General features: G+C 42.2%; 1 protein-coding gene across 1 annotated transcript in view; it reads right to left on the bottom strand.

Annotated features, from left to right (window-relative positions):
• Nucleotides 1-24,047, bottom strand: part of LOC146860906 (mucin-5B-like) — an 814,361-nt gene that overhangs the window by 151,625 nt on the left and 638,689 nt on the right. The window contains exons 24-26 of the mRNA XM_085644901.1: nt 22,494-22,650; nt 5,340-5,468; nt 2,503-2,587 (exon numbers count right to left, since the gene is read on the bottom strand). Of these exons, the coding sequence (XP_085501027.1) occupies nt 2,503-2,587; nt 5,340-5,468; nt 22,494-22,650 (371 nt within the window). The remainder of the gene's footprint in view (nt 1-2,502; nt 2,588-5,339; nt 5,469-22,493; nt 22,651-24,047) is intronic.

The raw sequence follows: 24,047 nt of genomic DNA, 5'->3' as shown, positions 1-24,047 counted from the left end.
GCAGCTGGGAACAAACATTGGAATGTTGGAGCTCTGGGGTCCTACTGGCCATTAGAAGCACTCCATTGTCTTCAAAGAAGCGCTCAACATTACAATGTTTTAATTTAGAATATTCTACTCTTAGTGGGTGCAATGCTCTAATAAACTTATAGCCCTTTTGCTTCGGGCTATACCTGTTGTTAAACGCTATAAATCAGGTTCAGGGCCTTTACAACCAGTGTGCCCCTTTGGAGCATATCACTATAAGGCCATATTAGAAATAATGATTCAATAAAACTTCAATCCTGATGATTAATTTAAAAGCGAATAATGGCTACCAATCTGTGATTTTTGTATCTCCTCCAAGTGAGTACCTATATGAAGTTGCTGTGTGCGCATAACTCATTGAGCATGGCATTTGGCAACACATATCAGAGTCTACATTGCCCATTCTGAGCCCTTGCATGGACATAACCCATTAGGTCGTTAGCCAAGCCCTGCAGTCACTGCGAGACACTGACCGATGGTCCGCTAGGGCCTCGATCGGAGAGTTAAAAAAACTCCTAAACAAAATAACCAGTTTTCTTTCCATCCTCAAATATAAAAAAAACATTGGCAAGGAAAGGACATGCATAGCTAACCATCAATGCATACCCTCTGTATCTGACTCGCAATGCTACCAGACCACAGAAGGATGCTACAGGACGCCTTTAACCAGGGAGCTGTTCGAGCATGCAGTCCTTATATATTCTCTAAACCCAGAATTCACACACCTCAATTTACGGATGGAAACCTTTTTTAGAAATATTTGAGCCTAGAATAAGGGACATCATGGGGAAATAGAGCCCGCCCATTCAAGCCCATGACATTATTTTTTATAGATAAACTCATGACTTAGCACAAGGGACTGGGGGTCACCATGAGGGTGGGGGGAACGGTTAAAAAAAAAAGAAACACTTACCTTGCCACTCCAGTCTGGCGTTCCTGCTCCTGCTTTCCGATGCACAGGAAGCACAGAAAAGGCTCCCCTGACCAACCACAAGACTGCAATGCATTGGTTAGCACCCAGGCTCCTCTGACCAATCACAACACTGCAATGTGGTGTTGTGATTGCTTTTCAGCAACCTGGTTCGATGCTCAACCAAGGAATGGGGCCTGGGCTTGTTCTCCAAGCAGGATGTAATGCAGCCTGCATGGAGAACGGGAAAAGTGGGCATGACTGGTTTGAGCAGCCCAAGAGGGCAGACCAAACAGTCATTGTGCACTTAGGAGTGGTCAAACCACTTCACCCCTGCCCTGCTCTGACAGCAGAGCAAACCCGTCCACCCGCAAAGCAACAGGATTCATAAAATGATAATAACTCAAAGTTATTATCATTTTATGTTTCCTTTGCAGTGCACTGCTTAAAAGCAGTGGGGCGACACTCCTCCCCCATAGTGGAGGAGCAGCCTCTGCTCGAATAGCATTTGTTGCATTTTAAAATGTATTTTATGGTTTTAATTTAAATGATTGTGCAGTTATAAAGCACTGATCATGATCATTCAATATATCCGTAATTTTTTTACTGTATTTCCTCAATGTTTTTATTGTCTCGAGGCATTGATGGTGTAATGGTTTTAATTAACTATGCACTTTAGAAAATAAAAGTCCGTCAGTTTAGCCAAACCCTGTTCCCACCCCCTACGTGGACATTACAAATTGCACACATTCTTCCGCTTTATTCAGTGAGGACTGAGCACAGTGCCTGGCTTTGAGCAGGCTTTGTACCACCCTCTTTGTCCTCAGATTTGGGAGAAGTTGTTGACCCTGCACAGAGTACTTTTGTAGCGCAGTGTGCATGGCGTGCAGCCCTGTGCAGTAGAATTTGAGTAGATGACCTGCATGGCCTGTATCAGGCCTCCATGTGAGCACAACACCGTGTGCTTGAGGGTTTAGTGCAGGGCTTGAACTTTATACAGGCTCCCTGTGTATCATCTGTACTGCTGCATAGTAGTCATTTAGCTTTGTACACACTTCTATGATGTATATGACATAGACACACACTTAACACTTACATATATGCCGCACATATTAGAAAAGTGGCAGCCATATACTGTCTATATACCGCCTGGGTATTCTTGTGCCTTTCAGCGAAACTGATGCCGCATATATGCCTTCCAGCACTCCTCCCACTGATTGTCTTCGAAACACAGTTCCATGATCCATGTGGTACTTATATACTTCTGAACCCCTGGACTTTGTGTAGATATTACTGGTGAATACCCGATCCTGTTTACGAGATTGGTTTTAGCTGTACTTTACATGTGCTGTTGTGCACCCACACTTTGATGAAGAAGCTCATAGCCCGTGTCCTTCGTGACAGATGAGAAAGGTTACAAATCAGGTTTAGGGCCATATAAGAAGGCAATTCAAGAGTTCACATATTAATGTGTATTTAAAATCTAATACAGGCATTTTTTGTCGAATCGTAAATTTAGGCTTGTAGTCAGACTTTCATCACAGGTACCTGTACCTAAAACGTACCATGATGTGCAGTTCATTACCGAAACACAGGTCATCAGATCTTCGTCAAAGTAAGGTTTGTTTCCGGGGCATTCTGGATAACATCCTGAGGCAGAACGAAAAGCATAATAATCATCACGTGAAAATATGAATCATCCCTTTAACAATTTATAATATCGGTGCATATGATTCGACTTTTTGCTGAAGTACCATGAATGAAGGATTTTCGCTTATATTCTATTATAGGAGCACATTTTAGTGAACTGAAAAGTATCTTCAAATTAGAATAGTATACATTTTAAAACATTTTAAAATGCAGTGTAAGTGAACTCATTTTGCAAAAAGGAACTACCTCTGACTCATGCACAAACCCCCCGTCATTGAAGTTATCATTACACTAAATGACCAATCACCACATGATGTGGAAGGTACTAAAAGTTCAGTATTGGAACCAAATACATTATATCTACTCCTCTCTGTGATCGGATTGGGACAGAAAATAAGTCCAGGCACCAAAATAATACGTGGATCCGGCTCGTAAAGCTCAAAAAAGTGGCCCACAATTGCAAATCATTTACCTTGTAAAGACACGCTGTGTAGGTGTTTGGCAAGGTATGGGAGACTGCATGCATCTGTGCTTGCATCAGACAATGCTTTGGCAATATCAGGGAAATCAACAGTAAAAACAACCCAACACACTTTATGACAGGTCCGCACTCCGACTTGTCAAACCAGCCCTTCTGGCGCTGCCTGATTGCCCTATGGCCTAGCCCAACACTATGCACCTCAAAGACGAGGACCGCGCTAAACACACCATTTATAATATCAAGAGCTGGGGATATATCATGAAGCTGTGCAGTTGTGCAAGGTATATCTATGCTCCTCTTTTTATAACACCGTAGTCACAACTAAGACCACACATTTAACTTTTTCTCCATGTTAGTGCATAGTCTGCAGACAGCACAGCTCGAAAACTGAGAGCAGTGTTTGTCCCACCATGATTTCGAGCCGTGCAGTCTGCAGCATACTCACTGACTTGACGACATTCCAAGTTAAATACAGAGGGCCTGATTCACAAAAGTAAACTTAGATCAAAAGTCTAAGTTTAGACCTAAAGTCTAACTTTACTACTAGTAAAGTTAGACTTTTGGTCTAAGTTTGGACCAAAAGTCTAACTTAGACCATAAGTCTAACTTTAGTAGTAGTAAAGTTAGACTTTTGGTCTAAGTTAGACTTTTGGTCTAAACTTAGACCAAAAGTCTAACTTTACTAGTAGTAAAGTTAGACTTTAGGTCTAAACTTAGACTTCAGGTCTAAACTTAGACTTTTGGTCAAAGTTTACCTTTGTGAAACAGGCCCATACGGTTTAGAAAGGTCAATTGCATACATAACTGTGCACTGCTAATGTCTCTCTCTTGGCATAGCAGTTCAATCTTCAAAAGCACAGCATTCCTAAAATGGAAGCCAAAAGTCTAATATCTTCTGGTGAGCCCCGTCTGAGCCTACGCAGTGAGTTGTATTCCTCACCAGCTACTTATAGCTTATTGCACTATTTCCAAACTCCGAGATTTTTGGTGAGATAAGCAGACCTTCTGAGTCTGAGGGTCAGATATACTAAGCATGAATGTGCATTTGCAACGCATAAAATGCTTTATCTGGTGTACTATTCTTGTTTATGGTGTTGAAAAAGTCTTTTCAACTCCTTAAAAAAGATTCCAAAAAATACTCAGTCAGTATCAGAAGGGGTCGTGTCGTAGGTGCCCCTTCCAAATCACCAATTGGTATCTAAATGACATTTATCATTTTTGCGACCTAAATCAAAACATTGATAATTTAATGACACCTCAAAGGAGGTGGTAACCCATTTACACAATATGAATGTAAAAATATAATTGGTTTCACAAGAGGCAATGGTCAGCCTCCCCTTAAACAAACCCAAAAAATACACTTTTCTTTTTAAATGAATTCCCGTTTCTTTTAAGGAAAACGGCCTGAATTAAAAATAAATGCTTTAGTAAAAAGCAGTCACTGATATGGTGGTCTGCTGCCCCATGCAGGCTAACATTCCTGTGATGCCTTCAATAGCATTTTGTGACTTACCTCATTAGGTACCGCATAAGGTAGGTCGGATTTCAACCCACTGCAATTTAGATTTTTAAAGAACTGACCTATTAGGACGTATGTCAGTTATGACAAATCTTTACTGGTCACAAAGACACTTGCTGCACGTTGTGATCAATATGTTGTAACCAAATATTAGTGCATCTGGCCCTGGGTCTTTTTCATTTATACATCTTGTTAATTTAAATATCAGTTTGCTATAAAAGCTTATAAATAGAGTAACGAAAATATACAAAAATAAACAATTAGGCTACAAAAAAGTTAGAAAGTACAAAAAATGTCAAAGGTCCTTATTACAAGCCTGAAGTAACTCGGATTCCAATTCATGTACAAATTAAAGTTTCCACGGGGATCAAAATTTCAGGGTGCGTGATAAATATCACACCCATGCTATTCTCCCTAATAATTTGCTGCAGGAAAACCCGATGTCAACACCAAGCCTGGTAGTGATACCCTAAGCCTAAGTCTTTTCAAATGATAGGTCAAAGTCCAGTGATGTTACTTGACTAATAATTGTTTATTTAAAAAAAAAACACAGTCAAAAAATATTTTGCAATCACTACTATTACACTGCTGTACTACCCACTGCATATAAACTCCTGACACTCCTGACATCTAAATCTTATATGGTTCTCGAGTTAGTTTAACTAGAAGATACAGAGACAACAATAGCAATCGAGCCATATGGCACAACTTGGCCACTTCACACAAAGCTGTGAATGAATGTCAAAGTATACCTTCAAGAGTGTATGTGCTGTCAGTGCACAGTTCTTTTGGGTTCGTGCACGTCTTAAGGCAAGGAGAACCACAGGGTTTGTAGTGCCAGGAACACTCTCCTTCTGGGTTGTAGTAATCACAAAAAGTTGCTGTAACAAGAGAGATGCCTGTTAGCTACATGTTAATGTTGACATATTGCAAAGATAATAGGAACAAGAAGGCTCAACAAACACAGTCCATTGTAAAGTATTTAATGTTTAAATTCTTCCTGCATCAAGTTTATTTCCAAATGTAGGCCAATCAGAGCTCTAAGTGGGCCAGAATCTGCCAAGGTTGGGCCCTAGCAAAGGAAAAAAATGGATGCTGATTCAGGGCTCTAAAGGGCCTTATATTTCTGTCCTTTGAGAACTGACCAAAAAATGGTACCTGTCTGCCTGTGACACATTGACGCTGCACCACAATGTCATTGGAAGGAATCAAGTGACATAGGAAATACTGTTTTTTACAACTGGTGCCTTGGGCCAGAGGTATTAATTCATTCCAATAAGTAAATACCCATGTTATCGGCTCAAACTTTTAAATTCACCATGATGAGTGTTAGCTTGTGGCCCGTGATTTGGGGTTATATAAGTTTTCAATAAATTATACTTCTCATTTAGTTTATAGTTTGTCAAGTGAGGCTCTACAAATGAACTGTATCAAGCACATGCTACTATTTCACGTTAGACTGCAACTTTACTTACATAGGCCACACCTCTTTAAAAGGTTTCTTAGCGAAACTTCTTAGGTGACATTCATTTAGGATCCCCTCCCTCTTTTTCCATCCAGCGTAAACCTCCAATACAGATGATAAACAAATTCTCCTCCAGCTAAAAGATAGAACTTACAGTTCCACCTTCGTCACTTCATGTTTGGACCATGTGCGTTTGTGGATGAATGTATTTTCTCTGCATGAATGGGGCCAAAACTGTGATGGTAGTCTTTGGAGCAACTGAGCCTTTCTACTGGCCACAGGACCCCGCAAGCATTCTTCTGAAAGTTAGAAATCTATGGATATTCCCTGTACCATGGCCAACCCGTGATGTTGAGCAGGGATGGTAGTGCTGGCAATTCATGCTCCGGCTGCAGGTAAGAGCGGGAGGATGCTGGCGATTCCCGTGATGGTCGCAGGGAGGAAAGGGGAAGGCCCACACCTGCAAAACTTGGGCCTCTCCCCTCTTGCTACGCCACTGGATATTCCTTAGGTCAATGCATAAGTTATACCTGTCAATCTCTAACTTTCTTTACTGTGAAAAATCTTGTCACCTTCTCATGACACATCAAGACAATTGTCACACAATTTATACAGGACTCTCCAGGAAACAAATCATTCAGCTTCCACGGATCCACAACCAGGCTGCCAAATCGTGCCTAACCTCTCCAAGCACAGCCACATGACTGTTGCTCTGAAAGTACTACTCTATTTGACCATGGATACCATGGCTTACATTCAGGGTTCTTGCTGGAAATTGGGTTACTGGTTGTGAAGGGTGAAACCCCACTTGAATATCAACCACAATCTCTGTCAGAGTGAAACACAAGCAAACCTCAAAGTAACCTGTCCTTAACTCTCTTGTAGATTGGCACAAAAGCAGGCAGGCTTAACTTAGAGGCAATGTGTGAAGTATTTATGCAGCACTTCAATCAGTAATAAAGTAATAACACAACATAAGAAAAAGCCATTCAAATTTTTAAAAAAATAGAGTTAATGTAATACATTATTTGAAGCCAGAATGACAAAACTATAATCAGTAGAACCAGAGATATGCAATTTTAAAGTTTACAGATAAGTAAAATGTCTAAAAGCACAGAGCACCACTCACGGTTATCTAGTTGAGTGCGACAGGTGAAAGTCACAAGTTCATACTAAGTGAGATGGAGCTACCGGGACCAGGGTAGTCATGCTGGAAGAGTTAACCTCAAAGTCCAGTGTAAAGAATTCGATTCGCAGTTGAAGGGGTCGCAAGGAGCAGAGACAGCATCATGATTGATCATCGATGTAGCATGAAGGACAGACCGGCTTCGCGGACTGTCGATGCTGTAGCGAGAAGATCCTGTTGAGGATCACAGATGGTCATTGCTGGAGCTTTGCATTGGCAGTCACTGCGTGCTACTGATGCTGTAGTGCAAAGTGCAGATCTTGCATTGCCAGGTGTAGTTGCGGTTGCTGTGGCCCAAAGAGTCGGGTTCACCGGAACTGCACCCTGGCAGGTGGCACGGACAGCAATATCTTGTTGTGAACAGGCCTGTTTGTGTTAGCGAAGAGCCCAAACAATCAGGAGAGCTCAACTGAGACCACACCTAGGGTCCAGGACCTCATGGGCACAACTTGAGGGTCAGGAACTCACTCCTGCAAAGGCCAGTAGGGCTCGGGCAGGTCCAAGCAGCAAGTCATCTTGGATGTCGCAGGGAGCCTCTAGAGTTTTTTATGTCCCTGTACCTTAAGACAGGAGGTCAGCTGGCTGACCCTTGGAGTCAATTCAGACTTGAATGAAGGGTACAGGTCCAGTCTTCCTTCTCAGCATGCAGGGCAGCAGGCAGCAAAGCTGAAGAGTAGCAGAGCAGCAGAGTGGCATTTCTTCTGGCTGCAAAGCAGCACATCAGTTCTTCTTCTGTAGAATCCACATGTTGAGGAGTGTACTAAAGAGTCAAATATCTATACCTGGTGCTCAAGTAGGAGAAGGTTCTGGAAAGTCATTGTGATGTGCAAGTATGGTAGGTCACAGCTCCTCCTCCACATTAAGTCAGAGTGGCCCATTCTACAAACTTCTCTCTTCCCTTTGTCTCACTATCTAGGAGTAATCCACAACTGTCGGCAATACCTAATTATGTGACCCAGGGACAGGCGCCAGGCATTAAATGGTGGCATTTTCAGAATTGTGACTGAAAATCTTACTTTAAAGAGGGCTTTTAATTCTTTAGAAAGTAAATCCGACCTCTTTACCTGCTCCAAACTGAAAGTTATCACTTACTAAATGTAAATGTAAAAAGGTAACCCAATGTTATCCTATGGAACAGGTAGGCCTTTCAGTTGTGGAAAACGCATCTTTTTCACTGCCAGTACATGTAAATGTTTAAAGTACATGTCCAACATTTTAAATACACAACAGCCTACCATATGGGCTCTTTAGGGTCTACCTTAGGGGTGATTTATATGTATTAAAAAGTGAAGGTTTAGACCTGGCAAAAGCTTTTCTTTGCCTGGCCATAATGGCAGTTGAAACTGCAGAAACAGGCTGCATGGGCAGGCCTGGGCATGTTTAAAATGCAACTTAAGTGGATGGCACAATCAGTGCTGCAGGCCCACTTGTAGCATTTAATTTACTGGCCATGGATACATGCAATACCACTTTACTAGTGACTTACAAGTAAAATAAACATGCCAATTGAGTGTAAGGCAATGTTACCATGTTTCAAGGAGAGAGTACAATCACTTTAGCAGTGGTTAACAGTGATAAAGTGTGCAGAGTCCTTAAGCCAGCAAAAACGTAGCCTGCAAAAACAGGAGGCTGGAAGGCAAATATTTGGAGACAACCATTTTAAGGATGTCATGTTTAACAATTCTCTGCACCAAACATTAAGCATACTAGGGCAAAGGCCCAGATTACGTACTCAAACTGGCACAGCATTGTGCATCTACCAAAAACCTGGGTTCTGTTCTTCTGATACATGATGTAGAGGCTCTCGCCCCAAATCATCTGTGACGACTATTGCCACGAGTGGCGCTGCCTACACCCCCAGGGTTTGGATACTGAGAACCTGTAATCTCTGACTGAGCTGATCTGCGTGGAGTAACTGGGAAGGCTGCTGATACTAGTGGCGCAGCAGAAGCAGCATGAACTTTGAATGTGATATCCAAAGGTGTGCTGCAAAAAGTCACAAATTAGGAACATTTGCCCATCTGCCCGATTCAATAAAATTGTGATTGCTTTGGACACAAGTGTGTTGCTGCATATGTCAGGAGACAGGACATCGCGTGCGTGTTTGGTGCTCTGCATTGCGTTCCCCCCCTGGAGGCCCTGAGCTTGAGTAGGACTACCTCGGCCTGGTCCGTACCGTACTATTCATGTGTGCCATGCTTCACCGAGTTATTTGAAGGCCGTTGGAGTTAGGGTGTGTTGCACTGTGTGCCTGAGACTCTGGAACAGTAAAGTGGTCGCCTGGCAGTCAAGAAAATTGCGCTTTTTACAGCAAATCTCAGGGTTGCATTCCACTGGTTGTTCTCAACAATTAAGGCTTGCCAGGGCACAGTCTTCAAATCCTCATATTTCCTATCAAATAAGTGCAGCAGGTCTACAATTAGGCAGAAGTACCTGACTGACTACGGGAACTTGAGTTGGCCACATACCTAACCCTTGTAATCATCCCATTACGCTGTTGCATGCTCAGGGAAAGTCAAGATGGGCAAGTCTGATGCAAAGCAATCTGAACTACAATTAGAGAGCAAGCGCCAAACCAGGCACACTGAAAATGAAGGGGACATGGATTCTAAATTTGTCACATGCGTTGGGAGTAGGAAATGACCTTTGGGCTTCTTGACATGAAGGCTAGCTTCAAAACTATAGACACCAAATTAGACATCTTTACCTCGCAGCTCGATCAAGTGAAAAAGCAAGTGGACACTCATGAGACTCGGCTGGACCAACTTGATAACCGTTCCACTGAAATGCACAAATTTCAAATAGACACCAAAGAGCAGCTGCTCCAAATGAATAAGCTTTTGAACCTTATAAGGGCCAAGAATGATGATTTGGAAGCCAGGTCCAGAAGGAACAACCTTCGCATTACGGGCATTCCCGAAACCACATCCATAAATAAAATGGAAACCTTCATAGAAGAGTTGCTGCACGAGTTATTCGGTCCCGAACTGTCTGCAATGTTCATTGTAGAAAGAGCTCACCGCACGCTGGGCCCCAGGCCTCTGGTGGGGTCAATGCCTAGACCAATACTTGCACAAATATTAAATTACCGAGACAGGGACACCATTTTGAAGCTCGCCAGAGGCAGAGGGTCTATCAACTACAAGGGAAACAATATCTCCATGTTCCCAGATTTTACCCCGATGGTCCAAGTGGCCAGGCGCGAGTTTGTGCCGGTTAAACGTATTCTCAGACTGGCAGAAGTTCCCTATGCACTATCATATCCTGCCAAATTGAAGGTGTCGCTTGAGGGCACAACCCACTACTTCACAGACATTAAATCAGCAATGAAGTTTGCTAACATGTAGGAAGAAAAAAAAAATCAAGGGAAGGGAGCTGCGGGATCCCAGTCAGATGCCAGACTGAGTGATATAGAATAGATCTGCTGGTTCATTATGTGATATTTCTGTTAAAAAAGTGGATCATGCTTATACATCGTTTTTGTGTAAAGCATGCTCTATTTATTTTCAAAACAATTTGCGGACTGTTCTACTTGCATAGACAGTCTAATATGTTGCAGTTTGTCCTATAGATGACTATATTTTTGGCTTGCTCACTCCAATGCGGCCACCCTGTTGCTTGCCCCCAGGGAGAGCTCCCATTTCCGATCTCCACGCAAAAGTCCTGGGTCTAATTATGTGGGTGTTTCCATTGGGAGAGATTAATGCACAACCTGTTCTGGGTTTGGTGTGGGCGGGGGGTGGATTGGGATTGTTCAAGTTGCTATGCAGGTCAGTGTTATGAAGTACAGGTTTGATGCAGCAATCAGTACCTCGAGCACAGTTTGTTGTTTGTTTTGGAGATATGGTACATGTAAACCATGGAGGCTTCCGTGCCCTGACAAGTCAAGGCCCGTATGTGACAAACAGGTTCCCATTCATTTTTTCGCTATTTCAATCAATACAACATCCCTAAATGACCTCCTATAATGTACTTACTTGGAACATAAGGGGGCTGAATAATTATCGCAAGACCAGACTCCTACACTCATATCTAGATAGGCACAGTATTGATATTTATTTCCTTCAGGAACTCATTTAAACACAACTTCAAATGCTAAGCTTCATAACAAACGTTGGGACCCGATCTACTCCTCTATTTATTCTAATTATGCCATGAAGGGTATCGATATTGATTAAAAAAGGTATTGGTTGGACCACTAACGAGTCAATTGTGGACCCAGAAGGCAAGTATATAATCTTGGCGGGGAAGCTTTGCGCTGTTAGTGTTAATTTGGTGGCAATCTATTGATCGAATGTAGATACGCCCAACTTTTTCCATAGGATATGGGCTAGGATCGCTACTGTGGGTTACGAAACCTTGTTATGGGGGGAGACTTCAATGCCCTAATGAATGAAGACTTAGACAGCAAGGGTGGTTCTCAAAAGCTACATCCTAAGGCAAATGCAGCACTTAACACTATTGCCCTAGAGGGTAACTTAGTAGACATCTGGAGGGAATGGCACCCGGACAGGTCTGAGGGCACCTGCATAACAACTCAGCATAACACCTGGTCACATTTAGAATCTCGTGACATTGTGGCCTGGACTACAGAGGTGAAACACTTACCTAGAAAACTTTCAGAGCATGCACCAGTACTCCTTTGATTAAATATGCAAGACGGCCCCAGACGCATGTTTAGCTGGAGGCTACCCATACATGCTCCTACTGATGCCGTGTTCCGAGAGGAGATAAGGGGTGACATAACTGATTATTTTGATACAAACACGGTCTTCGTCAAGTCACAAGCTACACTGTGGGAGGCCTTCACGGTAGTGATACATGGGAAATGTACAGTCAAACAGGCCGGGGTGCTAAAGTCTATAAGAGGCTCTCTGGGTAGGCTCGAGTGGGACATCAGAGACCTTGAGCTTGAATAGTTTGAATCGGAAGATTCCAGATTGTTGGGGGACATCTGGGCTAAGATGTCTGAGTTTGAAGAGGAGGTGCAGAGAGAAGTTAAATTCCTAGGGAAATATACTCAAGCTAAGAAATATGGGGAAGGTGACAGGCCGGGAAGGACACTTGCTAACCTCCTACGCCCACCTAGCAGGGATACATAAATTACAGAAATACATGATGCCAATCTGGAGCCAGTACAGGGAATCCAGAGTATTATGGAGCAGTTCACCAACTTTAATGCTTCACTATACACATCCACCTCAAGCACATCCTCGGAGGGACTTCAGGTGTATCTTGACTCTCTCAAGTTGCTCTGGTTGGGCAGGGCACATAGAGAATTTTTAGATGAGCCCTTCAATAAGGAGGACTTAACTCAAGTAATTAATGCCCTACCCTTCGGGAAGGTACCTGGCTCTGACGGACTCATGGCGTCATTCTATATATGCTACACCGAACTGCTGGTACCCCAATTACAATTGCTATATCAGAAGGCGCTGGAGATAGGTGTTTTCCCCCCACAATGAGAGAGGCCCTAATTCTGACTCTCCTTAGCGAAATGGACTCCTATAGACCATTATCGTTGATCAATACTGATACAAAAATATATGCAAGCTCCTTGCTTCTCGGGTGCAGCCCCTGTTACCCCTGATTGCGCACTCTGACCAGTCTGGATTTATACCAGGGAGGTCTACTGCCCATAATCTACGCACCTTTTTTACCATTTTCCATTATCTAGACCCTAATTACAAATCCTTAATGGCTCTCTTAGATTTGACCAAGGCTTTTGACTATATATATCAAAAGAGGGAGTGGAGAGGGAACGTGTCTACACAGACACACGGGGCGGATTCAATCTCCCCAGTTACAGTTCATAAACAAAGAGAATCCACCCATGTAAGATAGGTGAAAAGACTGTATAATAAGGTCTGGAAAGGGATGTGTCTCCTACAATGGTGGGATGCACATAGTGTTCTTTAAATACCCCTCACACACCAAAAGGGCCCTTGGTGTCATGCTTCATCATAGGGGGTCTTCGTGTCCCTCTACGTAACGCAGCGTGCTACTAACCAGCGAATAGGCGGGAGCACTGATATGATCGCTATGTGTGGGGTGTGAGGGTAGTGAAAGGTAGGGTCAGAAGTGAATGTTAAGTGAGTGTTAAAAAATACCTGGTATGTGAGGGCTACAAAGAATTTTAATATACCTCTGTGGACCTAAATAGAGTGTGTGATTTATGTTATATGTTTGTTGTGTCCAGTATTTGTCTTTCTTTTTTACAGGGCACAGACACTACCCTGATAGGTTGATAATTGTGTCTTGACACTATATGAGTCACCTTTTGCAGGTCACGATCTCCATTCATGAGTGCCGCCTTGAATTTCCTTTTGTATTTTTTGTGTTCTTTTTACAGATTGAATTTGAAATTATCACCTCACACCAGGCCAAGTACCATAGTAGGCACACTAGGCTTTATTCTACACATAAATAATATTTATGTTTGAGCAGTATTACACTGTAACATGTGAGTAGGGTAGGGATCTGTGCACCCATCCTGAAGAAGAAGCTTTAGGCTTCGAAACATGTTGACGCACCCAGGAGGTTATGTACATTAATTACACAATACCTCCACCACACCTTTTCTAACAATACCAGCACGGAGGTATATTAAAATTCTTTGTAGCCCTCACATGCCAGGTATTTTTTAACACTCACTTACCATTCACTTCTGACCCTACCTTTCACTACCGTCACACACCAAACATAGCGATCACATCAGTGCTCCCGTGTTTCGCTGGTAGTAGCACGCCGTGTTCTGTAGAGGTACGCGAAGACCCCTATGATGAAGCATGACACGAAGGGCCCTTTTGGTGTGTGAGGGATATTTAAAGTACACAATGTGCATCCCACCATTGTAGGATACACATCCCTTTTCCAGATCTTATTATACAGTCTTTTCACCTATCTTACATGAGTGGATTCTCAGGGCTTTTGACTGCCTGGAGTGGACCTTCCTTTTCACAATCCTGACTAGGCTAGGGTTTAGCCCATTATTCATCAACCAAATAAAATCACCCGCGCATGCGCAGTTTTCTCAAAGGATTACCCAGACAGCGAGGAAGACGAGGAAGACAAGGGGGGCAGCCCTGGGTCTCCACCTGGGGTGACTATATTAACTTTTGTCACACTCAATTGTCATTATTTTGGGAGCAAATGCTGGTTGCCTCTAGACCAAAGGACATTTAGGAGCCACTGCTGGCGTGGTTCTGTAATAGTGCTACAGAGGACGGAGCAGAGCATAGCCTCCCTATTGACACTATATCATAAATGAATTATACGATTGTTCGCCTCTAAATGTCTGTGGGTATGATGTTCTCCAATGCTAAATATGCTATAATGAACTGTGTAAAAGGAACTATGTGAATGATTTATAAGATCTTTTTTTTTTACTGCTGGAAATGTAAATAGGTCCATGTGGACTCACCTTAAGCACTGATCAGTTGTTTTAATGTTGAGTTGTTGTGAGATATTGTCAATCTATTGCGCCATAAATGGTGCGGAATATTTATATGTAAGACTGATGCTATGGAAAAATGTTAATAAAACATGTTTTTTTTACTAAAGTACAGTAAAGATTAAAGCAGTATGCATGTGAAAGGATAAGTTAAATTCAGAGGCACTAAGGCATGTAGAGAACAGAGTGTAAGGAATATATCATTCAAATAGAAAGGCAATAGAGAGAATACACTCTGGTTACAAATCAGGTAATTTGTAAGCAGGGTGTTGGAAATGGGGTTCCTGGATGGCTGAAGTATGCACCAAGGTCAGACAGAAACCACCACTCTTGTCATGATAAGCTAGTTAGACACTAAAAGATAACCTGTGCTCCCCCTCTCGTAGCTTGGCACAGAGCAGTCAGCCTTATCTAAAGAGGCAATGTGTAAAGTATTTGTTCAATACACACACGTGTGCAGTAACACAATCAATATATCACAAAGAGATTACTATAATATGAAAAAAGCAAGACCAAAACAACAAAAACCTAATATATAGCAGTTGAGATATCGAATTTTAAAGGAATAAATGAAGCACAGCACTTAGAAATAAGTAGCGCTAAAAAGGTTACTTTAGGTCATGCTGGACGGGGGAAAAGTTAAAGATTGGGCTGACCGTGATGGAGTGCCAGCCAGTGACAGGACCCACACAGGCCCCTGAAAACAAAGTACTATTCTTGGTAGCAAACAGTAAAATGCGTCGATGTTGAGGCCCACAGGATGCATCGATCTTCTCCACGTAGTTCCGAAGATGAGTGCCAGAGTCAAGAGGTGTCATGGGCTAAGCTGAATTCTTCCTTGGAGTCGAAGGGATGCGTCGATCTCACCAAGATGCAGCATTGGCGATACGCTGTCCAAAGCATTGATCTCTGGAAGCAAAGCGCTGGTTCCAATGCAATTCGTCGATTTACTCCCGCAACTAGGTCGATGTGCTGGTTCTGCTACAAGCAGACAGGAGATGTATAAAGATTCATGTAGCAAGCATCTGGGCCCCTTGCAGTGAGCCAGGCACAGGAACAGAGGTAGAGACTTTGACATCACAGAGTCTCAAGCAACAGGGGCCAAGCCAACAAGGCCTTAGAGATCACTCCGAGTGTGTGAAGTGTCCAGCTCTCCTTCAGTAGAGTCAGAGAGCAGCAGGCAGCAGGGCAGCAAACAGAAAATCAGGCATTCTAGATCAGCAGTCTAGTTGAGTGCTTTAAGCAGCACAGCAGTTCTTCTGGCAGAGCTTCCGTTACAAGTCCAGTCGTGTCTCATTTTAGGGGTTCAGACACCCAGTAAGTATACTCAAAAATGCCTTTCATGTGGGGCTGACTTCAAAGCAGCTCTCTGAAGTGCAGAAGTATCTCTTTCAAGACAGTCCAGTCTACCAGGTATCTGTGGGGTGAAATCAGTTTTTGTGTGGGGACAGGATGCTGCCTATTGAGGTGAAGTGTTAGCCCCTCGCTTCCATCCTGCCCAGGTAAGGCCATCAGAATGCAGGTGTATGCAGATGGGTACTCAGACACACCTATCCTTCCTGTGTTGTGATTGTCTAGAGGGAATGCACAGCGTGTAGCTGTCACCCACCTCAGACCTGTATTGGAGACAGGCTGTCAGGTACACATAGCATTAAATGCAGAGAAATGTCCACTTTCTAAAAGTGACATTTCTAAAACAGAAATGTTAAACCCAACTTCACCAGTGCCGGGGATTTATCCTTAATATTACAAAGATATGAAACATGAAAAAGCTACTCCTTTCTGATTAGGAATTACAACTTAAAAGTATATTAAGGAATTTTCAATGATAGCCTATGAGTGGTGTAGGACTCACAGTAGTCAAAAACGAATTTGGGGATTTGTCACTACTGGGACATGTAAAGACTAAACAGACATGGCCTTCCTTTTGCTTACATGGCACCCCACCCTTAGGATTATTTAGGGCTTACTTTAGGGGTGATTTCTAGGCAATAAAAGGGGAGATTGGGGCTTTGCAAGTAGTGTTACATGTCAAGTCAAAGTGGCAGTAAACTTCACATACAAGCCCTGCAATAGAAGGCCTAAGACAGGTTTGAAATGCTACTTATGTGGGGGCGGGGGGATGCAATCAGTGCTGTAAGACCACCAGTAGCATTTGACTTTCAGGCCCTGGGTATTTGTTATACCACTGTACAAGGGACTTACTAGCAAATCAAATATGCCAATCAGGTATACACCGATATCATCATGTGCAGTGGAGAAGCAAATGCACTTTACCAAGGGTTAATAGTGGTAAAGTGCTCAGAGTCCTAAGATCAAAAAAAAGAATCAGCATAAACAGTAGGTAAAAGGAAAAAAGTCTGGGGAAAGACCACCCTAAGAATTAAAGGTCAAACACAGAGATTGTGGAATGTTGAGGTAGAATGCAATCTGAGGAAGTGCATACAGTAGAAATAAAGGCTGAAAGTTGATTATCTGTGGGCAGGTGATATATATGTAGTTCTGTATTAGGTTTGTTGTTAATGGTGATGATACAGTCTGTTTTATACATAGATAAAAAAATTGTTGAAATTGTTTAACTTCATGCTTTTTTTAATATGGTATATTGATTGATGTGGTATATCTGGATAAAGAGTTGCTTAGGTTTGTATGTTGTGATTTTGTTGAGTGGGCAATTATCGGGGTTTGCATTGATCATACCATTATTTATTTGTTTTCTTTTAGGAAGAGGTAGGGGTGTTGGGTTTGTAAGGGAATGTTGTTCTCTCCAGTATTAAGGGTTGCTTGTTAAAGGATTTGACTGATTTAACACTTTCTTGATATTACAGGGTCTTGAAGGACATCTGTTTGTAGGCAGGAATGGTAATGTGTGGATTGTTTGTTGAAGCCCATCGGGAATAACAAGATATTAATCTTCCTTCTGAACTGATTTTCAGTGGCTCTGGTCTTTGAAAGTAGGGAAATGCATAGTGTTGGTGCTTGAATTGACAAAGTAGGGCCACCAATATTTTTATTCCTACAGATAGAAATCATTAAGCGTGGTGCAAATATGAAATGCAGGTTTCTGAGTTGGGAATGTTTTATGAGATTTGTTTGATGAATGTCAGTCCTTTCTTATTAATAGCTCTGTGAGTGATGCACACTAGTTTGAAACAGGATCTCCTTCATAGTGAGAGGCATGGTCGAGCCTTCAGAACTAAAGAAATGTGGGTTCTTATATTTACATTTAGAAGTAGCCTTACTTCTGAGTTCTTGATTCTTTGTAGCCTTGTGATAGTTGAGAATGTAATGCTGTGGTATGGCCTTCTAGCAATGCCAAGTTTTGAGAGGTTGAGTGATATTGTCTCGACCTTTTGAGGAAATCCAAGATATCAAAAGATAGAAATATGTATTTTCACTGTGTAGAACGTTAATTAGGGCAGGCTATATCTATTGAAAAAGTAGAGTAACATCTTTCACCTATTTGTGGTGGGGTTCCCAGTTCATCTGGCCAGGAAGATATAGAGTCATCTTTTTCCCAATCACCTCAGGGCACTATTTCAGTTTTGTAAGCACTCAGCTGGAGGTGATTTGTGCATCTGTGTGCCTCAGGATATGACCCCAAGCCACATCTGCTTCAGCCTTCACATATCAAATGTGCTAAAGCACAGACTGCTGAAAAGTGGTTTATTAGTATTGATAAGTATGGACCTACCACTAGTAATAAGGTTATAAACAGAATAAAAGGCTCAGTAAAGGTCTCAATAAATTATTCCCTTGGTCAACGCTTGGTAGCTGGCCGTGAGCAGGCAGGTTTAACTTGGGAAACAGGTGTGTAAAGCATTTAAAACACCAATACATTGAATAAGTAAGACATAAAACACAATAAAAATCCAACTCCAATTTAGTAACAATGATTATATTTTTATGAACAAATAGGCATCAAAAAAGTGACACAAATCCAATGTAGGGAACCAGAGATATGAATTTATAAAGAATAAGTGCTTTGAAGCAAATTGTGCTCAAGGGGTTAAAAAAAGTCATGCTGGATCAGACAAAGTCAAGTGTTCTTTACACTTGCATTCAGAAGTGTTTCTTGGTGCAGAAAAGTGGTCCACATCACCAGCCAAGGGGTCAGATGCTCAGATTTGCCTCTTGGGGTCTGGGACAACAACTCCCATAATTTACCTGGTTAGCTTATAAAGCTTTTTTCCAGAGTTGCCCCAAACTTCTCCAAACTCCTGGATCGTCTTCCACAATGTCTATATGAGTGTTCAAAGGTGTCCACAACACCGATTCTGGGATCTGGAATCTCTGGAGTGGTCCTGGGATTATTGGGACTATAATTCCCACAATGCACCTGGCTAAATCCTTAAAGGTCCACTGGATGGACTCCAGGAAGGGGATGTCTTGGTGGAAATGGTGCAGGTGAGCTTTATTAACTTGTTGATGTCAAGGAGTCCACTACTTAAACCTTGGTGTGACAGGCAATGTCTTTAGGGCTGTAATTCCAGATTACAGCCCTAAAGACATTGCATAAAGGTGTAGTCCTTTGCAGTGTAATCCTTTGGATGAAGATCAGGGTTTCAGTTGGGCAGTCCTTCTTCTCCTTGTAGTATCAGGCAGGGATCTGAGTTGCTTGGCAACTCTGCCATATTTATCTAGAGGTTTCTGGGTGTCAAGCAGGGGGCACCACTGACCAATGGGAAGCAGGGTGCCACTCATGGCTATGACAACTTCCTCGAAAGTGTGGCTTATTCTTGTCCCAGAAAGCACTGTACTCTCAAAATGGAGAAAATATCTCCTGTAGTGCTGGATGAGGCTAAGCCAGTCCATTGGTGTGGCTAAGATTCTCTAACCCTCCTCTTCCAACCCCTTCACTAATCTAATTACTGGTGCTCCTGTGTGGCTGGGGGCGCAGGATGTGGCGGTAAAATGTCCCTCTCCTAAAGTGTTATTCTCCCTTGGAAGACTAGTCTGTCCACCCCAACCTCATCCTGCCTTTTGCTTCTGCAGTTTCAGGTCTCCTCTCACATGAAATCATTTGTCTCTGTAGCAGACCACTTCACACCTCATTAATCAGCCTAGCAGAGTCTGGCCAATGAGGAGATGACAGATGGAAGGCTGGACTTTGGCTACCAGAAAAGAATAATCTATAACTTATTTTCTGTAATAGTTATAACAAATCTGTTGTTGGATGTGGCATAACTATTCTTTTAAATCCTTTAATTATATGTTGTCTCTTCCTGTCAATTTTTATACTTAAAACAAATATTTCCATGTTAGCCTTATGAAGCTATTAGTCGACAATGGGGGGAAATGAAATTGCCAGTTTTTCCTTCACTAGGGCTTATAAAACATATTTTATAATGTCCATGCTTATAGGTACAATGCACCCTGCCCCTGGGGCACCTAGGGGAGACCTGAGGAGTGACCTAAATCTAAACATAAAGTAGTTTGAGACTTTGGAAGTACCTTTAATTCCAATGTCAAATTTTCATATAATTCTAACTTAAAAGCAGCTGCAAGGCAGGCTGGCTTTTAAAATGGCAGCAGGCACCACAGCATGTAGATCCATTTAGTCTACTGGGCCTCTAGACCTACATGCCCTACCATATACTAGGGACTGACAGGTACGTTTATAGTAACAATTGTAATTGAATCTAATTACCATATACTTTTAATAAGAGCACAGACCCAGTCAGCAGAGGCCAGAGCGCTTTCAGTATCAGAAAACCAGCATTTCATAGTCAAAATGGCAGCAAAAAGTTGGGAACACTGCAAACAAGTCCTGATTTCTCACAAAGATTATTTATGCTGGTGGTTACCTCAGTTACTGCTTCACTGTTTTATTTGTCATTTTAGCTTATCCCATGTGACTAGCTACCAAGTCCTTCTTCATTCCATTACTATGAAAGATGCATAAAGCTTCCAAATCACCGTTTTGATCCCTGACAGAGCCTATTTATAATTACTTTTCCTAATGGGAAAATGAACACTATTCGGAAAAGTAACAGTGATACCTATTATGTTCCATCTTATAACACCGTAAATCGGACAATTAGCAATTTATCAAAAACAATGTAGGTTCTGTTACTCTACATATTTCGTAACAATTCTGGAATATGCTTGTTAGTCTTCCTTCGAAGTGCATGTGTTACCATCTAAGTTATGTGTGTTAATGTATTATAGGGTTCAACCAACCTAGAACTACTTGAAGAGGAAAGGATGATTTTTAAATCACAGTCCTGGTACAAACTTTGCACTCGACATACTTATCATTTGTTGGAGTACCACAGTTAAGCAAGCAAAATAAGACCAATATACATCTGAAACATAGAATTAGGAGAAAAATCAGTAAGGGAATTTTCAAGTTGGTCTTGCACACTTTCCCTCACCAAAAATTCATGTGAGCTCTATAAAATTGCAAAAAGCTTTTTATCTCATTGTTAATCATGGATTTTCAAACATTCTAGGATTTGAACCCTCCTCAAAGTTAAAGCAGTCCCACATTTGTGGGTTGATAGGCATCAATATGCAGGGCATGGATATTAGGAAGGTCAATTCAAGAACCACTGGTCACTTCAACTAAATCCAAAGTTTTTAATATTGAAAGTCTTTTCGGTATGATTCTGTTATTTAAACACTAGGGGCTGTTAATAATATATCTTTCGAGTTTCCTGTACTCTATAAAAAACACAAAGGAACGTATCCGCCAGGGGAACTTAAATTATCATTGCCTGCTAAGTGAATTATTGGTTTCCTCTATCATTTATAGTTTTGTGAGTCTAAGATTTCGTTTGCGTACCCGAAGTAGAAGGCTATACATTGCACAAGCCATATAATTCTATGCCCTAAACCAGAACGAAACACATCCATAGCAGTATGAGACTTGTCTGGGCTGTAGGGAATGCAGTAGGGGTGGGCGGAATTTGCGAAAGTGACTTTCGCAAATTATCGCGCAAATGTTAAAAATCTCCGCAAACACGCGGAAATATCGCGAAGATGCAGACGTTTCTTCCCCGCCTGTTCGCGATATTTTCTGCGTGGTCGCGGCTCGCCAACTTACCCATGCGGTTGCTCGCGAGCGCGGCCATCTTGTTTTCACTCTTCTCGCGGTGCATGATTGCGAGAAGAAAGACGTGATCGCGCGACCAATGACATTACTGCGGGCGCGAACTGTCGCGAGACAGCGCATATGGCTACCAACAATCCAACATCTCGTGGAGAACGCGACCGGATCGGGAAAACTTGTCGGCGAACGCGGGGATTCAGGTAAGGCGATCGCGCTCGAGAATGTATTATTTTACAGCACGAGCAAGAAACAAATTATCGCTAAGCTGCGGAATGCGGAAATTTTGACATTTTCGCGCTCTCCGCGGAGCGCGAAAATGTCAAATTATCGCAATTTCCGCGAGCGGAACGGAAATTTAGCCCAGGCCTAGAATGCAGGATGTTTTCCGACAGGCTGTTGCTGCTTAACTGCAGCTAAGGCGTGAGACAAGCATGGCGTGTGATTGGCTCTCCACTCCACCCACCTTTCAGAGATACGTACCAGTTTAGAGAAATCTAGTGTCTGTTCCTACAGGTCTTTTCGTGCTTGACCTGATGTAGGAAACCTTGGATTTATGCTGACTTATTGCACCTGATTTGTTTCAGTATACTTGCAAATGAAACACCCATCTTCCTCCAGTATAATTAGCCATAAATTACGTGTTTGGTGCTGGCAAAGTGCAATAAAGAAAATAATAATAAATATTAATGAATGCATACTAATTTTACAGAGCACCCTTGAAAATGGGAGAGTCCTCTGTCATACTTACGGCATATATCTGGCGTGCGCCAATCAACACACACGCCAACTTGGCTGCAGGCCTGGGCATAAGCGGAGACTGCCGTGCAGAAACACTCACAGTCTCCTCCACTGTCACATGAACAGGAGTCTGAGACACACGAGTCATAGTACTGCACAGGATTCACCTGTAAAAAATACACATTAAGGATTTGCATGCAAAGTTTGTAAATTGGGAAAATCCACCACACAGAGGGGGAAATCAATCAGAAGAGATGTACGAATGAGAAAAGATTTATATTAAAATAGATTTGTGCAACTTCTCGTCTTCACGACATAGGGCAAGTCTTGGAGATGCGAATTACTGTAACTTGATTTACCATTTTACACTTTTTCTGATATCCCATGGCCCACTGCCAAATCTCTAATGCTAAGCATTTTACTGAGAACAAATACCACTTGAAATTATATTCAGATGTATCGGTGGCTTTTTGCTGCGAATTCACAATTCATATTTCACTAGTGCTAAAGAGCCAAGGAGCAAGGAGTAAAAGTTCTTACTTTGTCAAAAAAAAATGAGGGTCCCAAACATATTCTTATGGCCCCGCCACCAACATTGCTGAATTTTGGGTTTTCTAAAACCAAGGCTGACTAGTTTTGCTTCACCTCATGTCTCTTTCATCCACCACCCTACACTTACTCTGCATGTTATCTCAATTTTATGGGTTATTTTTCATCCCCTCTTTCTGTCTTTGCAATTGTTTTCATTGCTTTCTCATGCTATTCTGTTATTACGTTCTATCCCTCCTTTTTTTCAACACTAAATAACAACTCAATTCCCAACAAATGACTGCCAGTGTTCACTACCTGTAAACACCCACTGAGATTAAGCACAGAGTGCATACTCACCAACCTCTTTTAACAAATTGGAATACATGATGGGCTAAATACATCATTGTATTGCATTGCTGTGTAACTGGATTGATGTAGTGCTTGCTACCCATGACGAGGCATTGAAGTGCTTTACAGCAAGTAGCACACTACTCTGGAACCCAAAGTTAGTGGTTAACCCCTTGAGTGCCCGCCCCTTTCCCCGCCCTGTGCCGGGCGTTTCATTAGCGGGCGGGGTTTATGACGAGCTGGTCTCGTCATGGGCACAGCGCAACCGCGGCCCATGACGAGACCAGCTTGTCATGGGCACTCAAGAGGTTAATCTAGTGGTTACTGATGATTGTGGGTTATAGCGATAGATCTTTTGCTCCCAAGGAACCTATTCCATGTTTCTGCTCCAGTTCCTTCATGGTAGATAAGATTAACAGGAGTTAGTTGTGATCATTAGTGGGGGCTATATAAATTCTTGCAAATGGATGGTTTGTGTGAATAGATAGGCTAGAGGAGATTAGGTATTGTTAGGTTCCAGGGCTATTGTTTCAAACAATTTGAGGTTGTGGTGTAGGAAATGAGGTGTGAGCAATTTGCACAGATGCTTTGAAGGAGTTTAAGGGAATTAGGTGGGCAATTAAGAGCAGGTATTAAAGCATGCATGCCTATGCTTTACCTGCATGTGACTGTTGAGTTTGTGGTT

The sequence above is a fragment of the Triturus cristatus genome, chromosome 3_1, assembly GCF_964204655.1.
Source record: "Triturus cristatus chromosome 3_1, aTriCri1.1, whole genome shotgun sequence".
In the NCBI taxonomy this organism is placed as follows: Eukaryota; Metazoa; Chordata; class Amphibia; order Caudata; family Salamandridae; genus Triturus; species Triturus cristatus.
Note: the sequence above shows the minus strand (reverse complement) of the source record. Positions and strands in the feature narration are given on the sequence as shown.